A 22,441-nucleotide genomic window follows, 5' to 3' on the forward strand; every position below is an offset into this window, starting at 1 on the left:
CTCAGACCAAAACGCAGGCTTTGGGAAATAAGCCATCTTTATTAACACAACGATAAAGATGGCAACACGAAACGAAACAAACACTTGCAAAACTACAAAATAACAAAACGACGTTGACGAGACCTGAACATAAACTTACATAACTAAACATAAACTTACGTACAGGTAACAGACGACATCGAAACGAAAACGAAACAAACAAACGCTACAGTCCTATGTGGTACGAACATAACATACGGACACAGGAGACAATCACCCACAAACAAACAGTGAGAATGCCCTACCTAAATATGACTCTTAATTAGAGGCAAACGCAAACCACCTGCCTCTAATCAAGAGCCATACCAGGCAAACCGAAACCAACATAGAAACAGATAACATAGAATGCCCACCCAACCTCACGTCCTGACCAACTAACACACAAAAACTAACATAAATAGGTCAGGAACGTGACAATCATAAAAATATTAATGTCAATTCTAGTGTTCTAATTCCTAATTCTATGTGTTTTTCTGTGTTCTAAATGTGAAAGTATACTGCGCTAAAGTGTGTATGCTTTATGTATTTCACATTTTGAAACTTCAGGGAGAATCACTCATGGAAACCGATAGATTAACACAGGGGCACAGGCATTTGTGGGGTGGACACAGGCCCATCCACTGGGGAGCCAGGCCCTGCCAGACCCACCCAATCAGATTGGATTGGTCCTGTTGGCCATTCTGAATTTCTGCAGGCCCACCCACCAATTTCTGTCTACGCCCATGCATTAACAAAAGGTATAAGATTAATGTCCATTCAGCAGTCATTGTAAGTATATCTGTTACAGGAGTAGGTGAAATTGTAATTGTTTAGAAAAGATGGCTCATCCATCTGTCCATATTTTCTCTTCACAATGATAAGCGGCGTTAATCGTGTTGCTCTTAAAGTTTGAGGGTTTTTGAAGTTCAAGTAGCGAGCAGTAGGAGGGAATATTATGGAATGCACTTTAAGAGAATACTCAGTCAATAAAGTTTATAACAGCAATAACTTATCTCTCTGTAGTGAGTGCAGTAATGGGATTAACAACCAGGAGTTAAAGCACACAGATACATTCTGTTCTGTGAATTCCTTTATAGAGTAGCCTAATTTCTGAAAAGATTTGGGGTTTAACCAACTGTATATAAACACATTGGGTTTAACTGGGTGATCCTTTGGTCTGTCTTTTGCTGTCCTTTTAACTTCTCTTTGGTTTGGTTTTCCTTTATTGAATGGTGTGTGTGTGTATTAGTTTGTGTACTGGTCTTAGTTTGTGACACACAGTAATAATGCCTGGCAGTGTCTTGTATTATTTTATTTCTCTCTTTTTTGGGGTATGAGGATTGCTTTTCTCTCTCTTCTCTCCATCCTTTGGTGCTCTGTCTCTCTATCCCTCCACATATAACTTAGTGAGATTTCTGGGAGAATGGTCACAGAATCTAATTGCTTTTTTTGATTGACGCACCTTGGTATTTGTTATTTTAGTTTTTGAAAAATAATTGTTGATTTTTGTTGTTGCTTATGTAGACGATGTCTCTCTCTTCCTTACACCATCTTTGTGTTTCCCTGTTTCTGTATGTGGACTGGCTCTGTATCTATCTCTCTCTCTCTTCTCACCTGCATCCCTCTCCTGAACTCCTTACCTGTCCCATCTGTCTCTGTATGTGTTTGATATGGGAGTGCTGCGATTGTTTTGATTGGTCTCTATGCTGCATCCGACGCTTGCTGATTGGCTGAATTACATTTTTTGGTTCTTTATTCTCACTCTTGGTCATGTGATGCGCCCATATTTGGCTGCGTATAATTTCTGTCTTATTATAAAATTATTAATTTTGTCCAACAAATGTTTTTTGCACTCCTCTTTCTCTCCCCCCCTTTTTATGTATTGATGTTGATTTCTTTTTAGGTTAACCCCAACAAGTTTGGTTTAATTTGAGGTCGATTTGGGTTACTTTGGTCCAGTTCTATTGGTACTGCTGTGGGCTTATGTCCTAAGTTGAGGGGTGGGATGGGATGGATGGGGTTGAATGTTTATTATTAACCCATGCAGATGTGTTTCTCACTGGTCTCTGTTTGATTTGCATGTCTACCTCTCTGTGAGATTGATCAGATTGCATTACCTCCCCTGGCATTGACACACCACTAACTATACATAAGGAAATGGATCATTGACACACCACTAACTATACATAAGGAAATGCATCATTGCCCAGTTATCACACCCAAAATAGGGGTTTATAAATGACCCGGATATGAATGCTGTGATATAAAAAGATTATCAGCATTAATCTGATTCATTAGGCTGATTTATTCATTTTATTTTAGTGTCTTCACTCACAGGGACAATTATGTCAGCTAATTGAATCACTCAAGGCTGACCATCTCATTTGCAATGAAGGAAAATTAGGTAATTCTCATTTCCATTTGAATGAGGGCTGCCGTGAAAGAGTATGACTAGTGGGGTGTTGAAGGTGGCTGAACCCATAATGGCCTTCTAAGTGGAACTTCGTCACATAGAACTCTCAAAGCTCTACAATTGGCTTTGTCATTAGTAGCTCACAACAAAGTTTGACATGGCGCGACGGCACACTCAAACTGTGCAATTGCACGGCACAACAGTCATTCTCATAAACCCCATCAAAGGAGATGGATAAAGATTAAGGGAGCCTAATATGGCCCTTTGAAGTTCAGTGAGGGGATTAGCCTAGCTAGCAGCCATCTTGATTCAACAGCCGGGCGCAGCACTAGACAGAAATACCCGTCTTTGTTCACACACCTGCATACTGCAAACACATATTATTATTATCCTGCAGTGCCATGTATCCCAGCTCTTCTCCTTCACCTTATCTCGCCGTCTTCCTTTCTTCTCTTACCTATAAATCTCTCTTCTTCTCATCGCTGGGCTTAACCACTGGCCCTCAGTGTAGCTAGTTGTCTCCACAATGAATCATCGATTACATTCCTCTTGGGCAGAACACTTTAATTGCATGACTAAGATTCCCCCTAACAATCCTCCACCCACTCATGTACACACGCGCACACAAACACCGTAAGGGAGAGCAGAGACTACTTCATCATAACCGATGTTGTCAGCTGTCGTATAACTGGCTAGGGAGGAGGCAGCCTGGCAGGGATGAGTTAACGATGTGATGCATCAAACCCACCACCATATTGATGTGAATGATCCAGCGATGGTGAATGGGAGCAGACTGTAACTGTGTCCTCCCTGTATGTGTACACAAAATCGCCATTTTCTTGGCAAATGGTCTGATGATCTTAGACAGCAGGAGTGTTATTACCATTGTATTATTCACACATTCATAGTTAGGTATGCTTTATTTTATGAATTGCTATCATGTGTAAATGTCTAATATTGGTCAACTTGTGTGATTGTCTTTTGTGTCAGAGTGTTTGTGTGTGTTTCCTCAATTGAATAGAACAGGCCAAACGTTGTGCTCACTGTCCCTCCTCCCACTCCCCAGGTTAACAATGCCACGGCCAGGGTGATGACCAATAAGAAGATGGTCAGCCCCTACCCCAACGGAGAGGCCCTTAGCACCCTGCCATATGGTAACCAGATGCAAACCACTCCATTAGCCTCATTATGATTCCTAACTAACTGTTAGTCCGCTGCCCATCTCCCTGTGTATCCCCTATCTATATGAAACCCTCCTCTCTGCTTCTCAGCAGGATGGAAGCTAAGCCCAATGGTGCAGGCCATGTACGGACCAGAGCTCTATGCAGGTAAACCTTGTCTTCCTCTTAGATTGCATGCCCTTCATTTCACCCAAATCTGTCTTAATTTAAACATCCCTAATTCATATTGCCCCCAGGCATTGTACGTTCATACCCTCTCACTCCTTTCCTCTCCCTCAGTTCCGGGGTTCCCCTACCCGTCTGCGGCAGCGGCAGCCTCCACAGCAGCAGCGTTCCGTGGTGCCCACCTTAGGGGCCGGGGAAGGCCAGTGTACAGCGCGGTGCGTGCGGCGATGCCACAGCCTGCCCTTCCTGCCTACCCTGGGTAAGGGATTCAACTACAGAACCCATCCTCTGAACGGACACACTTAACATGACATTTATATACGTTCCTTCAGTAAATTCAGTAGTTTACTATAAATACCAATAAGTGTAATGTCATTAGTTTGGTAGTATAGACACAAACTCCCTCTGAGCAGAACAATAATTTGATCCTCTGCGTCACACTGCACACAAAGACCAGACACACTTTCTTCCTATTTTTCTATGTTGCAGTAATTCCACTAGATTGACTCACAGAGAAACTGTACTGTGTTGCATGTTGCTGGGCTGTGCCAATTGGTTAATGGGGATGCAACTGCTGTGATATTCTGGATATATATTTTTTTTTAACTAGTGTTGCAGGAAATGCCTCTTCCATATTTAATCCACTACTGCCTGACCTAAAACGACTGGCTGACTTTTCCTCTCAGCCTGTCCAGGACCTTGTCCTCGTCAATGTAAATGGGCCTCCGTTCCCTCTCCCTGGGGGATGCTGATAGAGGATGGTACCCTATAATACAGTCATGTTGATAATACCACTTGGTTCAGCAGTATTGGAACAAATAAATGGTAGTGTATTTCCTCTGCATGCTGCATGTGTATGAAATAACTGTTCTGTCTCTCTCCTTGTGCGTTCACTTTTCCCCTCAATCATCTCCCTGTTTACTTTCCTCCACACTGGCTTTCATTCCTGCCACTGGTCTTGGACCATCTCACTGTACACACCGACCCTTCCATCTCCACTGTCTGCCATCTCCACTGTCTGCCATCTCCACTGTCTGCCATCTCCACTGCTCCTGTTTCTCCATCCTTTGTCTCTCCCTATCTCCTCTCTTCACCCCTCTCTTCATCTGCCATCTCCTCTGTCTGCCATCTCCACTGTCTGCCTTTCTCTCGTAGCGTGGTGTATCAGGATGGTGGGTTTTATGGAGCTGCAGACTTATACGTAAGTAAATTCCCACTCCTCACACTCCCTCACGACTCTCTCCTTTCTCTCTGTGCGTTTCTGCATGTGCATAATTAATTGCGCTGCACAGAGCTGCCCAAATGTGACTGAAAAACCCGACTGTTTCATGCACACAGCTCCTATGTTGAATTATGCTAATGTGTACACTCTGTACTTTACCATTCCACCGCTGCCTGGGATCACACCTGTGGGTCTGAGTTTTCCCAGAAACAGACTGTAACAGAGGGTGTTGTAGTCTGGTGTTGTAACACGGGGTTCCAACATGGGTAGCCGGGCCGCTCTGTGTGCGCTTGTGTCAGGGCGCGTGTCTGTCAGTGTGCGTGCCTGTCAGTGTGCGTGCGTGTGTCCAGGTTGACAATGGCTGTTTCTGTTCTCTCTATAGAATAGTGTTTCAGGACTCTGTCATTAGTAGCAGATTGCCTCAGGTAGGGTCATTACCAAACACAGTGTGTATTTTTATTATCCCTCTGGTGATTATGATCTTTTGATGTTGTTTTGAAACGGTAACATGCTTTTCATTTTCCTACTAACTCACTGACATCTGCACAGGTGGATTGTGGGGAAGGGGTTTGTTACTAAGCTACTAAATGTGTTTTTTGCCAGTTTGTTCAAAGAGAACCTGGTCTCTGAAAGGTAGACTGCTGGCAGTGATAACATGAAAGGCGGCAGTTGTATTTGTCTTGAAGTCACTGGCAGAGAGCCTCTTATTTCATACAAACACCAATGTTCCCAGCACCATTTCTTATGATTGGAAGTTACCACATCCATTATGCTGAGTAACATCCATAGCTGGAACAGGTACAGAGATGAGCTGGAAGATACTCTATCTGTGTAGCAGCAGTGCCCCGTGGGGCTGAAATTAAAGACGAGGAGAACACGGTTTCTTATTACTAAAGCCTGTCCCCAACCCCTTCCCGGTCTCGACTCTGGAGCTACAATTACTGAAGCATGCTGATCCACGTCTGCATGTTCTACAGTCATAGGCCTACCCTTTCTCTCTCCCCCTTAACTTCTCTCACAGCCCCCCTCCCTCTGTCCTGTCACTAGTTGTACTGCAGGTTTCCAGGGGAATGCTCTGGGTTGTGTTCTGTATGATTAGGTCCAAATGCAGTGGTGTGTTCAAATAGATTTGCATTGAATTGGGGCATGCATGCTGTCTCAATACCAGGAGGTGACACTGTGAGTGTGTTTGAGTGGCATCTCTATTTTCCCCCTCTCGCTTTGTCTTCTATGCATATGAGAGATCACAACGATAATATGGATGGTTTGTGTAAATGTTACTTATCTTTCTCTATAATTCTGAATCTTTGATATGCTGCATTATTGACGATTGTCAACAACCTCCAGTGTAATTATTATAATTTTTTTTAAACATTTGTTAATACTTCAATCTTTAACCACAAATGTTCTAAACTTGGTTGTTGTACTGTGTGATTCTTTAACTCACTCTGCACTTACACAACTCTGCCTCAGTAATGATCCTGTCTACCTCAGCTGTACCATGGTAATAACCTCCATTTGTCCCTCTGTCTCCCAGGGAGGCTATCCTGCCGCTGCCTATCGCTTTGCTCAGCCTACTGCTGTAACCGGGGCAACTGCTGCCGCCGCAGCTGCTGCTTACAGTGACAGGTAAGAATAAGGAGGATCGTCTGAGGACTCGCATCCAAAAACAGCAGCCTCGAAATGCAATAATGTGGCCAGACTTTTACACAATAACATGCTAGGCTATGACTCATAGTAGAATTTATTTTAGATGTGTTTTTTTGGTGGGTATTTATGATACACGTGATCTTACAAATCTTTTATGTGATTTGTAATATCTCAGCCTATTTATGAGTCAGTGCAAGGTGTGTGTTATATTCTCACTGTAACTATGTGCAGCTGAAATACATATGTGTTGGTATTCCTCTGGGACAGTTATGGGCGAGTGTACACTACAGATCCCTACCACGCTCTAGGTCCTGCTGCCGCTGCCTATGGAGTCGGTGCCATGGTAAGAGCCCCCCAGCCGCAACACTACAACAACAGGCTGGAAACTGAGTTATCTTCACTTTATGTAAATGTAGTTATTTACTTCTCGCACATCTTTTTCACTGCTGTCTGTCGTTTAAAAACAGCTACATCTTCCTTTCTTTATTTCTTATTTCTCTTTATCTCTCTCCCTTTCTCTCTCCTCCAGGCTAGTTTATATCGGGCTGGATACAGTAGGTTTGCTCCGTACTAAACAGCACTCGCACCATGGAATTCCACATTTCTGAACCTCTTCATTTGGAAAGAGCTCCCCTCCATTTTCTACGGGTGGTAGTATTAACCCATGTGTTTTGGAAAAAGGTCATCCACTCAAGATAAACTCAACTGTAACTCGGCTTGCTTCAACTGTCACACTCAGTGACATAGTAATGGACGAATGAAAACTGCCTGTGAATTTCAAGACTGGCAACAATAATTGAAGACAACTGTGGGAAGAACAAGAATGGTTACATAAAAAAACACTATTGGACATGGATGGAGAAATTGCTGCCCACCAGTAACTTTTTACACTACATCACTACAAACCTTTGCTCCTAATAGTCTGTGGTAATAATACTCAAATGTAAAATGCACACATATGTACACAGCTCAATGTGTTAGTACGACCTAAAAGTAGGCCATCACTAGCCTGAAATCTTAGGTCCTTTATATGAAACACTACATTGACAAAAACCTGCCCAGTGGTGGACTCCCATCAGTTAAACAATGAACACATCCAAGTTTATTTTTATTTTTTAGAACCTATTCAACAAAAAAGTGAATGGCATGAAGAAACGCAAAAGTAGCAAAAAGTCCATAATCTGAACTACAAAAGCTGAGCGACGACGCACGGAAAATGATTAGAGAAATCCAAACAGTCTACCGTTACACCACCAACCCAACTGTAAAAGACAAAAAACGATAAATGGTGTGAAAATGACAAGGAAAAATAAACAAAATGACTTGTTTTTGTTCTGCTTTACCTCAATTTTTCTTTTCTATAATTGTCTATGAAAAAGCGTTGCTTAAAATTGTTATATAATGTGGATGCAATGAAATTACATCCACTATCATAATTTTCCCATTTTCCAGTTGATTAATACTGTTATTGCTGGTATGAAAACAATGTAGGTATATAATAGTAAGGTCAAAACAAGGTCAAACAAGGTTTTGACCTTATTAGTAAGGATACAGGTCAAAAAGCAAAATAATTTTTGGATATGTTTTTCTGTGATTCTTAATGTAAACATTTAGGGCAGTAGTGTATCTGTACAGGCATTCCAGTTATCAGTTCCTTCATAAGTATTATGATTCTTATTGTAGTTGAAACTATAATGACACGTGTTTTGACCTGTATCCTTACTATTATATACCTACATTGTTTTCATTTTTCCTTTTGAGAATATTGTACAACTCATGCCTGCTCAACACAACTCCTTATACATTTTCTCTTTACTAGACTATATGACATTTCAGGTGTAGCATCAAAATTGTGACTGAAAGGGGTAAAAACATTGAAAGTGTCTAGGCATAGTTAACATGCTGTAGAAACCAGTCATGCAAGCTGGACCCAGCTATTCACAGATAAGAATGGAATTCTTAGGGGTTTGAGGGAACAAACCAGATGGTAGGAAACATATGAGTTACAAACACTGCAAGTTGATGTTACTTTTGTTTTCACCATTTTTAATATATATTTTCTGTCAAATTGACACATACAGACACGTGAGAAGTAAAACACAGTAATGTTCACCCAATGCAATCTTCCTCCCTCCTAAGTCTGGGAATGTTCTAGTCCAGTATGTATTAAAGTCACTGCCTCGATGCTACTTTAAGGTACAGGAAGTGGCCAACAAAAATATATAAATAGTCTTTGACCTATGTATCTCCATATACTCTGAATATCTTATTGCTATTGTTTGTCTTTTGGTTCCAAAGATTCTCTAAAAGCACATTTGTTGGTCAAGTGTAGACATTTATTATACTTTTATGATTGTTCTTGCTGTTATTTTAGCTCTTATTCTATTTTATGGTGGGTTCAAAGTGCTCCCTTTCAGTTTGCTGATGGTGGTGTTTTAAAAGCACCGTGTCCTGGGAAATGTCATCTGAGAAGTGGAGAGGGAAGATGGGGGCAAACATGAATTTATTTCCATAATTTTATAGCAACAGATTAATAGACTTAAAATCCCCAAAATACATTTGGGAACTGTCACAGTTGGTCTTTTAAAACGGGGCTGCTGAATGTGCCGAGGGGTTTGGATGAAGTGGTCCCAGGCAGATAAGTCAGTGTAAAATGTTGGGTTAAATATAACATTTAGGAGTCCACAGTAGACTTGAGAGGGGAATTTGGCATTTTGATACAGAATAAATGTCAGACTAGAGTGAGTGTGATGGTGAAACAAAGCATTCTATGCCACACCATTTTAAAGAGCCCCCACATGCCTCCTTTTTCCAGTTGGGAGTGAGTGTGTAGTTCAGGGACAGTTGTAGGGTGGAGGACCCAGGTAGAGAGCTGAGCCATAAACCACCTGTTGACATGATGATTACCATGTTACTAGCTGTTTTATCAGGCCCGGCGGGATGCATACAGCTGCATTAGTTATTCTGTTGAGTATTTATGCCATGATATCATGAGAATAAGAATTTTGAACTTCTCTTTAAAAGTATTAAAAGTATCAGTATGCATGTTTCTGTGAGAAGGACGGGGTCAAAAGTCATTTCATTTGTTGCATGAATCAAAACAATTTCTATGGAAAGGAGGTTATGTGAAATATGAAGGCAGGATAGAGAGGGGCTTCAACATAGTCCCCTTGAGTTTGTTTCTAGTTGGGGGGAATAATGATATGTAAAATACTGCTTGTTTTAAATGTATGCCTGGGTTATCTATGTTCTTCTGTGGTCATGGAATCATTTGAATTACCAGTTATATCTCTTATTTCAATTTTAATTTGGAATGTTGAACCCCTGCAGTTTTTATTTTGAAGTATGTTAAGTAAACCAATGATGTTGTCCCACCATGCACAGCAGTTCAGCACAGACTGAACTAATGTTGTTTCCAATGCCTTGCATTGTAGCACAAGACTGCTCTATGGCACAGCAACTGACCATCCCTCCATAACCTTCCACTTGTTACCCAGCAGTGGAGACTCCCATGTGCCCTCTCACGGCTGCTGAGATCACCTTAGACCCAGCTGTGTGTCTGACTTACCCCTGCACTGTGCTGAAGTCAACCTAGTGGGAGTTGTTGGACAGGGATTTCATATGAGTTGGAATTGCATGTGACTTTTTTGTTTTCACATGTGCATTGCTAAGCTCATTGATCCAAGTGATATTGTTTTTATTTTCTTCAAGTGACTTGTGTATTTCTCTTGATTTCAGCCATCTTCATGTTTGCCTTCTATTTCCTGTCATTGTTATTGAATGTACATAATAAACGGTTTGGTTTTTATACTCTTCTTTTCTCAACTCCTTATTTGGGTAAAATGTTTGGTAGATTTTGTTGCCATTGATTATTTCTATGTAATCATAGGGAATGGTTTGGCCACACAGGTCAACTATGTGCAACTATGCCAACTTGAACTCTAAAGTAGCCAATTTTCTCTAACCAATCTCTCATTGTGTCTAAAGTTAATGAATGTGAATGTCTGGGTTGAGCTTGGAGGAAATCTCATATCCCTGTTAATTGCTCTAATGCACAAGAGGCTAATTGCCAATTTGATGACATGCACTTCCAGATTATTGAAGTAGGACTAATTGAAAGGATTACATCGAGGGCAGTTTGATCAGTGAAACAATAAAGCACATGGATCCACTGAATTATTGAGGTATTGACCCGACTTACTCACCCACTATGAGATGACCCTGATGGCTATAGGCAGGCAGAGTAGAAAGTTATATTGCTCTCATGTCATTCCTAGAGCGCTACAGATCTATCATATCAGTAAACTGCTATTTGCATGGGGAAATTACATGATGGAATGCATTTGTTTACATTTGGTGGCTCAATAATGGTATGAACATGAGGTAAATTGAATCACACCAACAATAATTCACATCTTGTACAGTGTCACCTAGTGGTTAAAACAGTACTACCACTCAGTCTAGCTTATGCTTCTTTTTGTGTGAGAATGAATCAGCCCTCTGCTGTTAGATATGACTAACAAATGTACCTTTTAACATTACATTTTAATAACACTTTTTTTCAAACGGCACAATATGCATAGCATAACATTGATTTAAACATGTATTTATAAAGTGGGATGTAAAAAGAAATGGCATCCACCTTTACGTAAGATGTTAAGACATGATGACAAGGATCTATTTTATCGCTGCCAGGTCCTGTCTCCTTCATACATGCCTGGCGCTGCCCCTGCCCATCCCTGCAGTTTGGCACCCTGATACAGACAGATTCACGCCTCCTCCTGCCTGAGACTATTAGACACTGTCTCTGGTGTTTTCAAGCAGCATGTTGCAAAAACACTCTTGTCACATTAGCTCAGATTCAGTAAGCTCATTCTATCTGGATCAAGCCTGAGTAAAGAAAAATGTAATTAATCAATTGAGCCTTAGTCACGTAATTATGGAAATCATGTTGAAATGCAGGTTCTATTCAAGAAATATACATTTGTAGCTGAACTTCCAAAACATTTCTGGGTCATGTGAGAGTGCATGTATAAATCAAATCAAATTGTATTAGTCACATTCACATATATAGCAGATGCTATTGCGGGTGTAACGTTTTTTTATATGTTAAGCTGTTAGGTTGTCTGTCTGTGGGTGTATGTACATGAAAAGCAAAGTGATCTTAATCAGACAGGCTGTGTCCATAGTATACATCATAGGGCTCGCTGATGTTGGTGGTCTGAGGACGAGGGATGGAGTAATCTTTGTCAGGATCTATTTCCTGAAACACAAACATAGTGAAACATTTAAACATTAGTACAGTAAATAATGGCAATTAGTTGTTCAGCATTACATATACATTGCTTGTAATGGCAAGGGTCATATTATTTTGTAAGATGTTATTTATCTTTTATGAACAATACAAGACATAAACATTCAAATGACAACATCATACAAACATCAACTACATCACACCTGCCCAGATCCACTAGCACACAACCCCCATTACTTTCCTCCACATGGCCTGAAACTGCACCATTTTCTTTCTCTCCGTAGCCCACGCTCTTTCTATATTGAAATAATAAATCATTTGATTTTTCCATTGCGTTAATAATGGCGAATTGATTGATTTTCACGTTTTTAGTATACGTTTTTTCAAGATGAGTGATGAGAAGAGAATTGTCCATGGAAAACAGAAAGGACAACGCCGCGCGCTGCTGCTCATGCTCCCAGGTGATATTTATTTCAACACTTAAGTTTTCATCAGGCGTCCATGTAAAGTACCTGGATGTGGGTATGGTTTTCAGTTTTTGTTAGAGAATCATCCAAACCACCGGGTGTCTCACTACACCCCCATGTGCCATGTCATGAAATATGCAGAAAGACTGATTAAAAGTACATTTACATTGTAATACTTCTGACAGCCAACTTTCTAGCTCCGCCCACAACTTCTGGACTTAATAGCATTCCCAGAAGGCATCGATTATTGAGTCTGTTAGTTTTACACTTAAGACATGACTCTACACTTGTGCTGTAGAATTTGTGAATTTTGTCTCTTGTAAAATACAATTCTATACATTATCTTACACTGGATTAAGCATATATTTTTGTTAGTTATTCTTTATTACAACATGCTGATTCTCATTCCTATTAGTCACCCAGTAAGCCCAGAGCCATTTTGAGGCCTACTCACTGTCATTGAGAATCCTGACTCATATGGTGATTGGAAAACGGGGTCTTGTTTTCTGCCTGGGGAAGAGAACATGATACAATGACTCAATTATCTGCAGATTCCATACAGTGAGTCTTAAAGTGACAGATTGTGTAATTAACCTCAGATGTCAAATTTTATTCATTTGAGCTAGTCCATATATAATGTAGCTTTTCATGCTAACTTATGAGTACTGTACCACCAGTCAATTTTCTGTGTTTCTAATGTTATGTTGCTGATTAACTAAACGTAGACATGCAGTACAGTACATTTCCCTGCTTTACTCCTTTCCAGTGCTACTGTTTCTCACTTCTCCGTTCCTCACCATCGTTCTCAAAGCTTCTGTTCTCCCTCCCTTCTTTCGGGCTCCCCAGTCCTGGCAGGTTGGCGTTGGGACTGGTCCATCCGCCAAAGTCTAGGGGGCCCTCCTTGGAGCTGGCCTCCCACCTGCAGAGGAGAACCACTTGGGCTAGTCCGTGGCCCAGCAGCAGGACCCAGCCATTGGCCACTAGGGCTATACTCAGCACCGGGTCATCCCACTGCGGCCGCCGGCCCATCTCCATGTTACCCCGGGTCAGCAGGGCGATCCACACCACCCAGATGGCAGCAGACACCAGCAGGGTGAGGCAGAGCAGCGTGGCCTGGACCTGGCTCTGTCGGTGGCTGCCCCCGCTGTAGCTGTAGGTGAGACAGGAGCGGCAGAGGCAGCATAGGGAGAGGACCAGGCCGGCGACCAGCAGAACCAGGACGTAGATGAGCAACATGACAAACTCCCCCTGGGAGTACTGGCAGGGCTGGCCGTCCCGCAGCAGCACGATGATCAGCCACTCTGTAGCGATTACCACCTGGAGGGTGAAGAGAGCCAGGGCCACCCCAGCCTCCCCCCAGCCCCGGGCCACAGAGAAGCCCAGCAGGGCCAGGCAGCGCGCCAGCAGGCAGGAGAAAGCCAGGGAGAACAGCACCCCGAACAGGAAGAGGCGCGTGGGGCATGTCTGGGTGGTGAGGCGGATGACGAAGGCAAAGGTCAGGGCGAAGACCCCTGCCGTGCTGAGCAGGAACAGAGCCATGGAGGCTACGCTCCCCCCGATGCCCCTGCGCTGGCGGGACGACACACACATCCACAGGGTCCAGAACAGCAGCCCCACCAGCAGCCCTGAACTGACCACAAAACCCAGTGAGGCCAGGCTCTCCACCACGATACCCCACGCCGCCTGACGGTCACACAAGTAGGAGTACACGGGGTCCAGATCCGCCCCACACCCCAGGATTGCATCCTGGGAAGTGGAGTTTGAGGAAGAGTTGCGCTGGAGGAAGGAATTGGTGCCTCGGTTGATAGTGGATTTTACAGTGGGATTGTTAGTGGTGGTATTGGGGACAGCATTAGAGCTAGTGGCAGCAGTGGGAGGGATGGTTTGGTTGAGGGTGCTGGCATTCAGTGTGGTCTGACATGTGCTGGGAAGTGGGACATTGAGTAGCAGGATGAGAAAAATAGATTTGTGTATCTGGAATGAAAAGACCATCCTTGTGTTTTGTTTTGTCTGCATGTTGTTGTCCTTCCTCTCTGGTTTTCTGTTTTGATGGTATACTCCCTGCTCAGATGGGCCTTTGCTACCTGGAAAAAGTAGCATACATGAGAGCATGTATTTTTAACTCTGAATATCTTTATTTATAGAGCATAGCGGTATTTAGGACAATCAAATCAATTAAGGTGATTTTGAATAAAGATGCGAGAGAGAGAGAGAGAGAGCAGCCAGAGGGAAGGGAGCAGCCAGACCACAGACATGCCAGGACAGGGAAATAACTTTGTGTACACGGTAAGAATAGAGGAATTAGGAGTGATTTCATTAGGAACAGGTTCTAGATACTCTACATCAGGGATGTACAACTTGGAGGGAGTCAGGGCCACAGAAGATCTGAACTCATCACGAGGGGTCGCAGTTGCTCGCGGGTCTGCGTACCCACATTGTTTTACAGATCATTTCCTGCAATTCTACACATTTTTCCATAGGGTGGAGAGAAATGTTTTCAGTTTTTAATATTATATCTGAGTGACTGACTAACATAATCATATCATAGCATTATACTGTTTTTTATACGGGACAGTTTAGATAGCTGGCCGCAAAACTAACTTAGGGATCTAAAAAATGTTAGCTGACATGGGCTAATTGAGTGACTATCAGTGCTTTACATGACAAGAGAATAACTGCTGATGCACAACCACATTTCCAAATTGCACCTTGTATATTCCACTATTTTAACTCGCAGCAGTAAGTTGAAACCCCAACTGATTTTATAATAAATAAATTGGGACGTCCTGTTGCCCATCCCTGCTCTCCCACAGAGGACAAATATAGACTACATTAACTCATAAAGTCGTGTGAAACCAGGAAAGAGGGCAATAGGGAGTGAGCGTGACAGTGAAATACAAATGAAATGGGGGGTTGACACACTGAGATTGGAAGTGAGAGGGAGTGAGATAAAGAAGCCAGAGATATACTCTCCTGATAGTTGATTGTCACTTCCTCTAGTTCATAACAGAGCCCTTGTTTCAGTGTCAGAGATTCAAATATGACATTGAATATGCTTATCGCTGGGTAAATATGGCCGTGGCCACTTTATTTAACCTTTAAGGATAACTCTGTTTTGCACAGAGGGCAGGAGATAAAACCTCTAAAAGTCACTAAAACATCTCTATCAAGTCTATCTTCATTGATTATTTCAGGAACATGTTTATGTGACTGGTAATTTGTTACATAACATAAACAAATATTGAATAAAACAGTTGTTTTGAATGTTTTTCCATTGATTGGGTTGTTGAATTGGTTGACAGTAACAACAGTCTAAACAATAATGATTAATTGTCATCCAACAACAGGAGACATGAAGGCATCGCTGCTTCAACTGCTTACTTTTAATCTTGTGAGCAACATTTTTACTTTAAAACAACAAACTCTTCCTGTGGCAAAACAGGTGGTAAAAAAATTGGTAGGATATACCTCCATTCAAGCTACAACTTTCAAACTAACAAAGACGAGTAACATTGATTGATTTACCCTTTATCCGGAGGCTGCAGTGCATCCACCTCTGTGGTTGGTGGTTATTTCTCTCCTACTTGTAGTTCCACTTGAGATTTGCAGTAAACTCTCAGCTGATGCATCAGTAGACAGTCATCTATGTATGAACGTGCCTCCTAACTCAAGGATGTTCCCATATCTTTTACAGGCAGTGAAAGAGGGAGGGAGGAAGGGAAAGCAGGAAGAGAGGAATGAGAGAGGGAGGAAATTCTTTTGAAACGAAAGATCAGGATTTTTTTTCACCTCACCCACATTTACATCTAGTGATGAAGCGATAGGAGAGAATCTATATCATCTAGTGGTGAAGCGATAGGAGAGAAGTTTGGACTGACCCGCCCCTGACTTCCCCTCCTCTCACTGTCTTGTTCTTAGTCTGTTTCACAAAACAGCAATGTATAGGTGGGGCTCGAATCCCTGGAGGCTATGGAACAGGCACCGACACACACACACACACACACACACACACACACACACACACACACACACACACACACACACACACACACACACACACACACACACACACACACACACACACACACACACACACACAATATATATATATATACAGTATCAAGGAAATGCTAAAGTTGAACATCTAGCTATGAGAGTTGACCACATGATTGGAAATGATATCCATAGGCAAAGATCTGAATGCCAGGTCATCATAAATAATCACACTGCTGGTTGCTATGTTACAGAGAGAGGTTAGAGGTGAGGGGGAGGGTTTCCACTATTTACTACAACCACAAACTCAAAATGGGTTATTCATTCAAACAAAAATGTGCTTTTTGGTTTTAATTTAAGGTTAGGTTTAGACATAAGTGTGGTTATGATTAAGGTTAGGTTTAAAATCTAATTTTTGTAGAAATGGACATGGTTTATTACTTTGTGGCTGTAGTAACTAGTGATGACCAAGGAGGAGGAAAGAAGAGGCTGAATAACACAACTGACTCATCTAACTGTCCCTGAGACTAACAGTAACCACTTAGACATAAGCTCACAACATTGATACCCCTCAGGTGGTGTATGTCAGGGAGGGAGAATGCCTTCCAATGGGTCTCTGTATGAACAAGCCCGTGCTGAGCTCCTGGGTTCAAGTCTGTACAGGCAAGGACGTTCTGTAAGGTGTGTGTAAATGGGATAAACACTGAAGCTTTCATAGAGACAGACACAAAGGCCGGGATAGTTTGTCTGTTCACAGTATAGGATTTCCATAAGCTTCAGGGACCTAGGCGAAGAATATACAGTATCAGCAGACTATCAAGAGTTACTAAATAAATATTAAAGCACAGACACAGACTGACCTATGACCACAGGGCATCAACCAAAACAATGTAGCAACACAAATGGCAAAGACGTTTTGAGAAAGATATTTGGGGGACTGTGAAATAAAGGAGTTGATTTCGCCATCCTTTCGTGTGCTAAGGGATTAACACCCAGGATATTGTCTGGAATATTCCAAGAGTGGCATACTGTATTATTCTTACTCAATATTTGTGGTTGGTATGTCATGGAAATGAGACATTGTTGTGTAAGACACTGGTGACAGTTGGATGTGTTTCTGTGATAAGGACATGTACAGTATGTTTGGGAAAAACCTAACATAGTAACCAGTTGTGAGAAATACACTGCTCAAAAAAATAAAGGGAACACTTAAACAACACAATGTAACTCCAAGTCAATCACACTTCTGTGAAATCAAACTGTCCACTTAGGAAGCAACACTGATTGACAATACATTTCACATGCTGTTGTGCAAATGGAATAGACAAAAGGTGGAAATTATAGGCAATTAGCAAGACACCCTCAAAAAAGGAGTGATTCTGCAGGTGGTGACCACAGACCACTTCTCAGTTCCTATGCTTCCTGGCTGATGTTTTGGTCACTTTTGAATGCTGGCGGTGCTCTCACTCTAGTGGTAGCATGAGACGGAGTCTACAACCCACACAAGTGGCTCAGGTAGTGCAGTTCATCCAGGATGGCACATCAATGCGAGCTGTGGCAAGAAGGTTTGCTGTGTCTGTCAGCGTAGTGTCCAGAGCATGGAGGCGCTACCAGGAGACATACCAGTACATCAGGAGATGTGGAGGAGGCCGTAGGAGGGTAACAACCCAGCAGCAGGACCGCTACCTCCGCCTTTGTGCAAGGAGGTGCACTGCCAGAGCCCTGCAAAATGACCTCCAGCAGGCCACAAATGTGCATGTGTCTGCTCAAACGGTCAGAAACAGACTCCATGAGGGTGGTATGAGGGCCCGACGTCCACAGGTGGGGGTCGTGCTTACAGCCCAGCACCGTGCAGGACGTTTGGCATTTGCCAGAGAACACCAAGATTGGCAAATTCGCCACTGGCGCCCTGTGCTCTTCACAGATGAAAGCAGGTTCACACTGAGCACATGTGACAGACGTGACAGAGTCTGGAGACGCCGTGGAGAACGTTCTGCTGCCTGCAACATCCTCCAGCATGACCGGTTTGGCGGTGGGTCAGTCATGGTGTGGGGTGGTATTTCTTTGTGGGGCCGCACAGCCCTCCATGTGCTCGCCAGAGGTAGCCTGACTGCCATTAGGTACCGAGATGAGATCCTCAGACCCCTTGTGAGACCATATGCTGACACATGCACATTTGTGGCCTGCTGGAGGTCATTTTGCAGGGCTCTGGCAGTGCACCTCCTTGCACAAAGGCAGTTTGATTTCACAGAAGTGTGATTGACTTGGAGTTACATTGTGTTGTTTAAGTGTTCCATTTATTTTTTTGAGCAGTGTATATACAGTACCAGTCAAAAGTTTGGACACACCTACTCATTCAAGGGTTTTTCTTTATTTTTTTACTATTTTCTACATTGTAGAATAATAGTGAAGACAACAAAACTATGAAATAACACATGTAGTATGTTACTACATATCATGTAGTAACAAAAAAGTGTTAAACAAATCAAAATCTATTTTAGATTCTTCAAAGTAACCACTCTTTGCCTTGATGACAGCTTTGCACACTCTTGGCATTCTTTTAACCAGCTTCATGAGAAATGCTTTTCCAACAGTCTTGAAGGAGTTCCCACATATACTGAGCACTTGTTGGCTGCTTTTCCTTCAATCTGCGGTCCAACTCATCCAAAGCCATCTCAATTGGGGTTGAGGTCGTGTGATTGTGGAGGCCAGGTCATCTGATGCAGCACTCTATTCCTCTCCTTGGTCAAATAGCCCTTACATAGCCTGGAGGTGTGTTTGGGGTCATTGTCCTGTTGAAAAACAAATGATAGTCCCACTAAGCGCAAACCAGATGGGATCGCGTTTCGCTGCAGAACACTGCGGTAGCCATGCTGGTTAAGTGTGCCTTGAATTCTAAATAAATCACAGACAGTGTCACCAGCAAAGCACCACCACACCTCCTCCTCCATGCTTCAGGGTGGGAACCACATACATGGAAATCATCCGTTCATCTACTCTGCGTCTCACAAAGACACGGCGGTTAGAACCAAAAATGTCAAATTTGGACTCATCAGACCAAAGGACAGATTTCCACAGGTCTAATATCCATTGCTTGTGTTTCTTGGCCCAAGCAAGTCTCTTCTTGCTATTGGTGTCCTTTAGTAGTGGTTTCTTTGCAGCAATTTGACTATGAAGGCCTGATTAATGCAGTCTCCTCTGAACAGTTGATGTTGAGATTATAGGTCGACCGATTAATCGGAATGGCCGATTAATTAGGGCTGATTTCAAGTTTTCATAACAATCGGAAATCGGTATTTTTGGACACCGATTTGGCAGATTTTTTGTTGTTGTATTTTTTATTTAAAAAATACAACAGCAAGTCAGTTAAGAACACATTCTTATTTTCAATGAAGGTGTCACGTTCCTGACCTATTTCTGTTAGTTTGTTGTATGTGTTAGTTGGTCAGGACGTGAGTTTGGGTGGGCATTCTATGTTTTCTGTTTCTATGTTGGTTTAAGGGTTGCCTGGTATGGCTCTCAATTAGAGACAGGTGTTTGGCGTTTCCTCTAATTGAGAGTCATATTTAGGTAGGTTGTTTCACAGTGTTCGTTGTGGGTGGTTGTCTCCTGTGTCAGTGTTTGTCGCACCATACGGGACTGTTCGGTTTGTGTAGCCTATTTTCCCTGTTCGTGCGTTCTTCGTGTTATATGTAAGTTCGTATAGTTCAGGTCTGTCTACGTTTTCGTTTCGTTATTTTGTTAATTATTCAAGTGTTTTCGTTTCGTGTTTATTCCGTCTTGTTTAATTAAAATATGTCATTTCACAACGCTGCGCCTTGGTTCAATCACTACTCCTCCTCTTCGGTTGAAGAAGAGGAGGAACACCATTACAGAAGGCCTAGGAATGGTGGGTTAACTGCCTTGGTCAGGGGCAGAACGACAGATTTTTACCTTGTCAGCTCGGCGATTCAATCTTGCAATCTTACATTTAATTAGTCCAATGCTCTAACCACCTGCTTCTCATTGCACTCCACGAGGAGCCTGCCTGTTAGACAAATGCAGTAAGAAGCCAAGGGAAGTTGCTAGCTAGCATTAAACTTATCTTATAAAATAACAATAAATCAATCAATCAATCATAATCACTAGTTAACTACACATGGTTGATGATATTACTAGTTTATCTAGCGTGTCCTGCGTTGCATATAATCGATGCGGTGCGCATTCGCGGCAAAAGGACTGTCGTTGCTCCAACATGTACCTAACCATAAACACCAATGCCTTTCTTAAAATCAATACACAGAAGTATATATTTTTAAACCTGCATATTTAGCTAAAAGAAATCCAGGTTAGCAGGCAATATTAAATGGGTGAAATTGTGTCACTTCTCTTGCGTTCATTGCACGCAGAGTCAGTGTATATGCAACAGTTTGGGCCACCTAATTTGCCAGAATTTTTACATAATTATGACATAACATTGAAGGTTGTGCAATGTAACAGGAATAGTTAGACTTATGGATGCCACCCGTTAGATAAAATACGGAACGGTTCCGTATTTCACTGAAATAATAAACGTCTTGTTTTCGAGATGATAGTTTCCGGATTCGACCATATTAATGACCTACGGTTTGTATTTCTGTGTGTTATGTTATAATTAAGTCTATGATTTGATAGAGCAGTCTGACTGAGTGGTGGTAGGCACCAGCAGGCTCGTAAGCATTCATTCAAACACCACTTTTGTGCGTTTTGCCAGCAACTCTTCACTGTGCTTCAAGCATTGCGCTGTTTATGACTTCAAGCCTATCAACTCCCGAGATTAGGCTGGTGTAACCGATGTGAAATGGCTAGCTAGTTAGCGGGGTGCGCGCTAATAGCGTTTCAAACGTCACTCGCTCTGAGACTTGGAGTAGTTGTTCCCCTTGCTCTGCATGGGTAACGCTGCTTCAAGGGTGGCTGTTGTCTATGTGTTCCTGGTTCGAGCCCAGGTAGGAGTGAGGAGAGGGACGGAAGCTATACTGTTACACTGGCAATACCAAAGTGCATATAAGAACATCCAATAGTCAAAGGTATATGGAATACAAATGGTATAGAGAGAAATAGTCCTATAAATACTATATTAACTACAACCTAAAACCTCTTACCTTGGAATATTGAAGTCTCATGTTAAAAGGAACCACCAGCTTTCATATGTTCTCATGTTCTGAGCATGGAACTTAAACGTTAGCTTTTTTACATGGCACATATTGCACTTTTACTTTCTTCTCCAACACTTTGTTTTTGCATTATTTAAACCAAATTGAACATGTTTCATTATTTATTCGAGGCTAAATTGATATTTTTTTATGTATCTTATTAATTTAAAATAAGTATTCATTCAGTATTGTTGTAATTGTCATTATTACAAATACATTTTAAAAAATCGTCCGATTAATCGGTATCGGCTTTTTTTTGGTCCTCCAATAATCGGTATCGGTATCGGTGTTGAAAAATCATAGTTGGTTGACCTCTAGTTGAGATGTGTCTGTTACTTGAACTCTGTGAAGCATTTATTTGGGTGTCACTCCCTGACTCCTTAGTTATCTATGTTTTCTTTATTATTTTGGTTAGGTCAGGGTGTGACTATGGTGGGTATGCTAGTTTTGTATTGTCTAGTTTTTTTTGTAAGTCTAGGGTATGTAGGTCTAGGTGATGTGTAGGTTTATGGTGGCCTGATATGGTTCCCAATCAGAGGCAGCTGTTTATCGTTGTCGCTGATTGGGGATCATATTTAGGTAGCCATTTTCCCTTTTGTGTTTGTGGGTTCTGATCTATGTTTAGTTGCCTGTCTGCACTATCCATATTAGCTTCACGGTACGTTTTGTTATTTTGTTCATTTTGTTCAGTGTTTGTTCTTTAAATAAATAAGAATGTACGCTTACAACGCTGCGCCTTGGTCTCCTCCCTACGACGGCCGTGACATTGGGCTGCAATCTGAGGTGCAGTTAACTGTAAGGAATTCATCCTCTGCAGCAGAGGTAACTCTGGGTCTTCCTTTCCTGTGGCCGTCCTCATGAGAGCCAGTTTCACCATAGCGCTTGATGTTTTTTGCCACTGCACTTG

At 42.1% G+C, this 22,441-nt stretch overlaps 2 protein-coding genes across 12 annotated transcripts in view; one reads left to right on the forward strand and one right to left on the reverse strand.

Annotated features, from left to right (window-relative positions):
* LOC129833240 (RNA binding protein fox-1 homolog 2-like) overlaps positions 1 to 10,457 on the forward strand; it is a 44,560-nt gene extending 34,103 nt beyond the window's left edge. For 5 of the 11 annotated variants that reach the window (XM_055897669.1, XM_055897670.1, XM_055897667.1 and 2 more), the window contains 6 exons: positions 3,498 to 3,585; positions 3,706 to 4,036; positions 4,933 to 4,978; positions 6,537 to 6,628; positions 6,917 to 7,055; positions 7,179 to 10,457. In XM_055897669.1, the coding sequence (XP_055753644.1) occupies positions 3,498 to 3,585; positions 3,706 to 4,036; positions 4,933 to 4,978; positions 6,537 to 6,628; positions 6,917 to 7,055; positions 7,179 to 7,223 (741 nt within the window). In that variant the 3' untranslated portion in view covers positions 7,224 to 10,457. Of the gene's footprint in view, positions 1 to 3,497; positions 3,586 to 3,702; positions 4,037 to 4,932; positions 4,979 to 5,381; positions 5,425 to 6,536; positions 6,629 to 6,916; positions 7,056 to 7,178 lie in introns of those variants that run through there. The other 6 variants (XM_055897675.1, XM_055897674.1, XM_055897673.1 and 3 more) reach the window with 6 other exon arrangements.
* A 730-nt stretch (positions 10,458 to 11,187) lies between these two features.
* LOC129832747 (G-protein coupled receptor family C group 5 member D-like) lies at positions 11,188 to 16,047 on the reverse strand. The gene is made up of 4 exons (XM_055896742.1): positions 15,896 to 16,047; positions 13,168 to 14,454; positions 12,825 to 12,880; positions 11,188 to 11,912 (listed from the first exon to the last, which is right to left on the reverse strand). Exons 1-4 carry the CDS (start codon positions 15,918 to 15,920, stop codon positions 11,814 to 11,816), a joined length of 1,467 nt encoding a protein of 488 aa, XP_055752717.1. The 5' UTR covers positions 15,921 to 16,047; the 3' UTR covers positions 11,188 to 11,813.
* Between the last annotated feature and the right edge of the window lie 6,394 nt (positions 16,048 to 22,441).

This window comes from Salvelinus fontinalis, chromosome 34 (genome assembly GCF_029448725.1).
Source record: "Salvelinus fontinalis isolate EN_2023a chromosome 34, ASM2944872v1, whole genome shotgun sequence".
Classification (NCBI taxonomy): domain Eukaryota; kingdom Metazoa; phylum Chordata; class Actinopteri; order Salmoniformes; family Salmonidae; genus Salvelinus; species Salvelinus fontinalis.